The sequence below is a fragment of the Geospiza fortis genome, unplaced genomic scaffold, assembly GCF_000277835.1.
Source record: "Geospiza fortis unplaced genomic scaffold, GeoFor_1.0 scaffold590, whole genome shotgun sequence".
Classification (NCBI taxonomy): Eukaryota; Metazoa; Chordata; class Aves; order Passeriformes; family Thraupidae; genus Geospiza; species Geospiza fortis.
The window spans coordinates 1,158,968-1,166,494 of NW_005054402.1; the positions used below are offsets into that span (position 1 = coordinate 1,158,968).

General features: G+C 41.3%; 1 protein-coding gene across 1 annotated transcript in view; it reads left to right on the top strand.

Annotated features, from left to right (window-relative positions):
- LTO1 (LTO1 maturation factor of ABCE1) overlaps nucleotides 1-5,517 on the top strand; it is a gene marked incomplete at its 5' end in the record, with an annotated part of 5,955 nt that extends 438 nt beyond the window's left edge. Inside the window, 4 exons of the mRNA XM_005426112.2 lie at nucleotides 1,090-1,195; nucleotides 1,995-2,065; nucleotides 2,514-2,631; nucleotides 2,975-5,517. Of these exons, the coding sequence (XP_005426169.2) occupies nucleotides 1,090-1,195; nucleotides 1,995-2,065; nucleotides 2,514-2,631; nucleotides 2,975-3,043 (364 nt within the window). The remainder of the gene's footprint in view (nucleotides 1-1,089; nucleotides 1,196-1,994; nucleotides 2,066-2,513; nucleotides 2,632-2,974) is intronic.
- Between the last annotated feature and the right edge of the window lie 2,010 nt (nucleotides 5,518-7,527).

Consider the following 7,527-nt stretch of genomic DNA (forward strand, 5'->3'; position numbering starts at 1 on the left):
CGCCTCAACCTTCTGGAGCTTTCCAGGGTAGCGGGAGAGTCCCTGAAAAGCATCCCAGAGGGAAAGGGCCTGGGCGTGCTGGCCGGGAGCTGCTGAACACGAGCCCAGGAGTGCCCAGGTGGCCAAGAAGGACAATGGCATCTTGTCATTGTCAGCAGGACCAGGGCAGTGACCATCCCCCTGTTCTGGGCACCGCTGAGGCCCCACCTTGAATCGTGGGTGCCACACTACAAGAAAGACTTTGAGGTGCTGGAAAGTGTCCAGAGAAGGGAATTGAGCTGGGGCAGGCTCTGGAGCACAGGTTGGATGAGAAGCAGCTGAGGGAGCTGGGGGGGCTCAGCCTGGAGAAAAGGAAGAGCTGAGAGAATCTCCTCTCTCTCTACAACTCCCTGACAGGAGCCTGCCATGTGTGGCCAGACTTTACTCTCTGGTAACAAATGACAGGACAAAAAAAGAAGTGGCCTTGAGCTGCACCAGAGGAGGTTTAAGTTGGACATAAGGAGGAATTTCTTCATGGAAAAGGTTACCAGGCCTTGGAAGGGGCTGCCCAGGGAGCTGCTGGAGTCACCACTTCTGGAGGTGCCCAAGGAGCAGCTGGATGTGACATTTAGATCTTTGGGCTGGTTGACACAGTGATGATCATTCACAGGTTGGACTGGATGATCTCAGAGGTCTTTCCCAACCAAAAAAAGCCTGTGATTCTGGGATTTAAATAGATTTTATGTGGTATTTCTGAGCTTTGGAGGCAACGCACGTCTCTGTTGCCCGGGGCCACTCGTGTGCGGTGTGACTGGACAGGAGATTAACCAAGCTGTGGTTCTGCTCTCCCAGGTTCCACAGAGAGATTAACCAAGCTGTGGTTCTGCTCTCCCAGGTTCCACAGGGAGATTAACCAAGCTGTGGTTCTGCACTGCCAGGTTCCATGGGGAGATTAACCAAGCTGTGGTTCTGCACTGCCAGGTTCCATGGGGAGATTAACCAAGCTGTGGTTCTGCACTGCCAGGTTCCATGGGGAGATTAACCAAGCTGTGATTGTGCACTGGCAGGTTCCATGGGGAAATTAACCAAGCTGTGGTTCTGCTCTGCCAGGTTCCACAGGGAGGGCTACCAGGAGGGGCTTGCAGAGGGCAGCCACGCTGGCATGGCTGAGGGCAGGAGGCACGGAGCACTGCACGGAGCCAGGATGGGCTCAGAGGTAAGCAGGGAAAGTCTTCAGCACTGCAATCTTCCTGCCCTTAGAAAATGACAGCCACACAGAAATTTCCAGGCTGAGGCCTGCTGTGTTTCACTGCTCTGTGTCCAGGAGGACTCATAAAGCTGCTTTAAAGGTGCTGTTTTGAGCTGGAGACGTCAGTAGATGCGCTTGTGTTTTCTCAGCTTATTTGCTGTATGGAGCTTTGGCAGTCTTTTTTCCCAGATTTATGGCTAAAGGTCCCCCTGGCTCCCAATACCATCTCCTGTGGCCCAGCATAAGGAAAAGCATGGAATCTGGAGCCACACAGATCTGTGTGTCTCCTGCACTCTGTTAATTGTGATGCTGTGAGGGTTTGTGGCACTGCTCCTCTTCTGCACACCTGGATCAATAACCATTCCCAGGAATTCAGGGGCTGGACACTGCTGGGGAGGCACCTCAGCTTGTCCCATATGTCCACTCCAGTTTGTCACAGGATGAGAATGCCAAGCAGCAGCCTCCAGAGCTGGTTGGTTTGTACAAAATGGTCCTGGACAGACCATAGGAGAGAATTGCTGTGATCTCCTCATACTGGGAAAGCTCCAGAGGGAGGCAGGATTGGACACATCAAGTGAGAGGGTGGCTTGGGTAACCTTGTACTTGTCAGCCTTTCCAGCTTGGAAAGGGGTACAGTTTGTGTACCCAGGGTTTAGTTTCCCAAAGAGTGAGATAGAGTGTAGTGCTTTATTTTTGTTCCACTGTCTATGCTCTGTGTCCTTTGGGGTTTTTTCTTTCCCTCATGACTCTTTAAAATTAATTTTAGATTGGCTGCTACCTTGGGTTTGCACTGACGTGGCACTGTCTGCTCCAGAAATGCACAGATCCAAAGAACAGGTGAGGTGAAAAAGGCTTAAAGGCATTTCACTGTGACTTCCATTCTTCTCTTCACATCTTTTTGTTCTGTCCCATTTTGATTAATCTGTCTGCCAGAACTGCCTTTTTGGTTGCATTTCTTTTTTTTGCCCAGTTATCTAATCAGTATCTTTGTTGATTCTTTAATATTTTTCAACTTTGGACTGGTAAGTTGAAATGGAAGCCTTACATCTGTCAGTTGTGCTTAATTCCCAATTTGGAGTAATTCCTAGTTTGGATAATTTCTTATTGAAGAATATGGAACACACCTGACAATGGGCTGAAAGTTGAATTAAAGAAGGATGGAGGGCTGGGTTTTGTGCTCTGGATTATTATTTATCAGTGTAATTTTCATAGTGATAGATTGAAAAAATTCCTGTGTGAGGATCATTGGGTTTTCTTTTAATTAGATTAATTTTGTTTTTTCTAGCAAAAAGCTAAGGGCTCTGGATTCATTAATAGGGATGATTCAGAAATTCCCATATGAAGACCCCACTTATGATAAGCTGCAAGAAGATCTGGAAAAAATCAGAGGAAAATTTAAACAGGTTTGTAGGATTAAGTTGTAATTTTAGCACATAAATTAATTTTTGAAGATACTTTGTTTCTCAAGCCACTCCAAAGTTTTGTGGAGCAGTTATGATTCCCATTCTGCAATCATAGGAAAATACTTGAATACAAGTGAAAGCCCTTGATAGCTGAAAATTTCCCAAGCAATAACAAATGCAAAATAAAGGGAAAAAAATCTTTAAAAAGCAAGTTGGAAATAATCTTTGGCAATTTGAATTACAAGTGGGATCAGAAGAAGATAAATGGATGAATTGGGAGTTTTGTTGAACATTGTTCTTGAAAAACAGACCCTTTGAAACACTTCTGTGTATTCCTTTTTAGGTTTGTTCAATGCTAAATATTCAGTCTGATTTTAGACTTGGTAATGAGAGATCTTCACTGACATTTTGAACGCAAGAGATGAAGATAATCGTGGATGACCAAAGAAAAAAACATGAAAAGAGCAGAACTGAAAAAGTGTCTATCTACTTTTATATTAAAAAACATCAAAATAGTGGAGAGATGTTAAAAGGGAAGTGAAAAATCACTGGATTTGCAGTATTATTTAACATTTATTATCTCCAAGTTTTATTTAGGATATTACACACACTAGTGTGTAAATCTGTTAAATAGAAATATTTGTTTTAATTCTTTGCTAGTCTTTTACTGATAATTCCTCAAAAGGAAAATAAGCATTTGCACAGTTTCCTTGTTTAAAGGATGTCTGTTACTTAAAAATCTGTGTATGCAGATCATTCAGTTTACACCATGTGTACATGCTGTGAGTGAAGGAAAATAAAATCAATTCCCTGCAGACTTTGCAGCTGGAAACATTTTTGTGGGGAGAAGATGGAATGACAAAGGAGGTCAGAATGCAGAGGACAAGGATGAAGGTACCTGCTCAGAATATGGAATTTGCACCTGGATTTTCCAATAGTTTTGCAGACTGATGGGGGAAAGGGATCAAACTCCACAAAATCTAACCCTTCCCTACAAGTCACCAGTTTAAATGGTGGATGAGATGAACATGGCTGCCAGGAGTTCTCATTGACTGTATTTATCAGTACCTCTCACACAGACCAGCTTTTTACATGCCAGCCTTGAAAAGTGACCACTTCAGTCTCATTCCAAATCACTGGATGCTGCCAGCTGTGTTAGCTGAGAGGAGTGCCTGGAAGAGGCTTTGCCTTGGGCTGCTGGATGTCTCTGCATTCCAGTGAGGAATTCCAGAATTCCTTTCACCACCTGTACTCTGTGTGTGTCTGACTCTGCCTTCGTGGCACGGTTCAGCCTTGTGATTTTGATATGAAATTTGAAAATCAGAGACAGATTTGAGGTTTTTGGTTTGTTGAACTGTCTTAGATGTGAATTTTGATAGCCACAGGCAGTGTCAGAGCCATCTAGTGGATGTGTGGGATTGTAGGAGCTCACAAATACTTGTGTAGGTGAAGTGGTTAAAATAGATAGTACAGAACGTACACACTCATGATAATTCTAATTTTGTGGAGAATATCTTTGCAATGAAGTACCACTGAGGTAGGAATTAATTTTTACTTGTTTCCTCATGTGCTAAAATGTCTGTAAAAGTAAGGTCAGGGTTGTGAGAGGTCCAGGTGGAGCATTTGATTAATAGAAGTGTGTGATATGTGGGTGACAAGCCAAGGTGCTGCTCCAGAGATTGTATCAAACACAATTATTTTTGTTCAGCTCAGGAGAGAAAGGGTCTTTGGCAGTCAGGTGGTGACTGTTATTTGGAAAATTGGTTTGGTGTTTGGTGGCTAATTTTCTTGTTGCTTTAGTTCCATTTAAAAAAAAATATAATAAATTATTATATAAATACATGTGTATATACTGAACTACAAGTATTGTATCAGCCAGGATTTCCAGCTGGGATATATCAAGTTTAGGGTTATCTATTAGGTCTTTATTTTTTTAATTAGGTCTTTAATTAAGTTTCATTTGTGTGGACACACTGATGGAGTCTCTTCTTCCATGAGTCTGTATTTTTCTGAATATCTGCTCTTTCACACCTTGTGTGGGCCTGATTTGGTTTATTAAATGAGGTACAGTTCAAAATTCTGTTGGATGTACAGTTGTATGCTTTCTTCAGTGCCATTATTTTTTGTTTTCTGCAGTGATTTGTGGGGGTTTGTGTCACTTTCAGTGCTGTGGCAGTGGAACATTCCCAGCATTCTGTAGAGGTGTTTTTATGCCTGATTTACAGCTGAGGTTTTGGGTATGCTGATTTATAGCCCAGGTTACATCAAGAATATTCCTTTGTCTTAGGGTCACAAAGATATAGAAAAATATGCATCCTTGTACATTATGATACTGGTTATTAATAAAGCAGGACATTGAGATTGTGGCTTGGTGCTGATGGTCCAAGAAGTTTGAAATTTTGGAAAAGTAAGACTTCAGAATATATCTCTATATTCATTCACCAGCCCTGCTTACAGCTCAGTAGTTAAGGAGGAATGTTTGAAACATTTCACTCACCAATTTCTGACTTGCCTGGACTGAGTTCTAGCTTGTTTTGTCTCTTTGTGATCATCTCTCAGCGGAGCCTGTGGAATATGGAATTCTGTTAAAAGGTGCATATACAGCTCATTACTGCTAGGCTGCTGAAGTCATGGCAATCCAGGACAGTTGTAATTTTCCTTTCTTCAATGTGTGATGAGTGCAAGAAATAGTGAATTTTGAGGCATCAGCAGAGAGGTAAACTTTGAATACCATTTGGTAAAGTTCCCAAGCATAATTCTTGTTCTGTCTTCATTAAGCAATTTCCTTTCATTTCTTGTCAGCTGTACTAAAGGTGATAAATTCCAGCTTTGAGTGAATATCTATAATCAACAGAAATGAGTGAAATAAATCAGAAAAAAAAAAAAGAACCTGGATGTGCAATTGTTTGCTTCAAAACCAACCCTGTAGAGGTACACTGGCTCATTTGAACCCTGATCTATTTTTCTGAAACAAGGTTGTGATCATTTCCACGTGAGATTAAACTTGGAGTTTTAATTTTCCAGTAAATCAGTTTCAAGGTTTATGTAGGTTTTGGTTTTTGAAAAGATGCAAGAGAGAGTTTGAGCCTGCCCTGTATTTATGAATGCTTATTTACACTTTGGCTGGAAATGCAACTTCCTGCACTGGAATAAAGGGAAATCCATCTCTCAAAAGTCTGCCTGCACCCTAATATCCCACAGTGCTTTAGAGTAAGAACTTAATATTTCTGGTTTTGTTTTCTAATTCTTTCTATTCTTGGTGCCTTTTGAATAGTGCCCTTTGCAACTTCTTACAACCATGGCTTCTGGTCTAATTGCAGCTTAAAACTTCAGCTTTCATAGTTTGACAAGTAACCATAAAGATTCTCATTTTACAGTCTGCCAGAGTTGTTTTTTTAATGGATAAAGTTGTGACAGTACACATTCCCACAGAAGTGGATGTATCACCAAGGAAAAAGGGAATTTGGGAGGTTTGAGCAGGTTCCCAGTTGCAAGTTGTGGTGTCTGGGACTGATGTGTAAAGGCCAACTGGAGCAAAGCACTGCTGAAGCACTTCAGTGTGTCCCAGGGTTTGGAACTGCAGCACCAGCCTAGCCTGGGGTGATAATAAAAATAATAAAAGCTCTGTCTGCTGTTTTGTTGGCTTGCACAGTCAGTTCATTTGTAGCTAACCTGAATATCTCTTTGACATTACACTGGGAATGCTCCCACCTTAATCACTGGAGTGTTTATTCCATAAGTGTGGTAATTAAATGTTTTCAGCATTTTTGGTGCTAGAATTCTGCAGTACTACTTACCAAATGCTGCACTACTGTCTGGAAGGAGATGTGGTCACTAAGCTCATCTGAAATGTGGGAGACTGCCTAAATCCATGGAATATATGAAAAGTGAAAAAATCTCAGGCATTGTTTCACTTGATTCCAAAGCAGCTTGCTGCACAATGTTTTAAATTATTTTATCCTATTCTATAACTATAACTAACTGAGCACTAGTGCAGCATTCTGTGTATCTGGTTTTGGGGAGATTTCTGAATAGGAATAAGAAATGGCATAAAACTTTTGCCTTGGAAAAATTAGAAAGCTACACAGTTCTAGTTGTGCAGAATTTGTTAGGGTGACATCTGAAATAGTGGCGTCCTGTCTGATAGAATTTAACTGATACTTGTTCCTAATAAAATCACGGAGTTTTCTTTTAGCAAAATGTTCAGCAGAAAGGAGATTGATGCACAGTCTGGATTTAGGGACTGAATAATCAGACAGAACCAACTCATCATTTGTCACTGTTCCATTTCTGATTTTAACTCCCTGTTTTGCTTCTTTAGCTCAACACTTTTTAACTTTCAGCATCTTCAGGATTCTGGGGAATAATCGACACTATGTGGAATCTTTCTGGGTAGTAGGAACTGTGAGTCAGCAACCCTTTAATTTTTTTAGTTGCAGCAATTGTTCCAGCAGCAAGCTTTGCTGCTATTGTCCACTGTTTGTCCAGCTCACGTTTACTGGACTGTGGGAACGGATTAGGGTTTCATGGCTTTTTTTTTCTTCTTGCATAAACTCTTGATCAAAGACATTCCTTGGATGACAAAACACTGTATACTGTGTCACACAGCCCTGACCAGACTGCACGAACAGTAGTTTAAAAACACATGCCTACATTGTTCTCTAAACTGGCCAGGTTTTTTTTTTTTTTGCAATGTATGTGCAGACATTGAATTTTTGAGACCCCCGTTTACCTCTGTTAAAAACACACACACATACAGAAGTTATTGTTAATAAGCACTTGAGAGTTTCTGAAATACAAGTTGAAAAGCAAATACTCTGAGACTAAGAACAGACAGAACAGAATGTCATTTCTTAGCAGAGCTAGGAGTTATATCTGTAGTGTATTTCCTTCCTG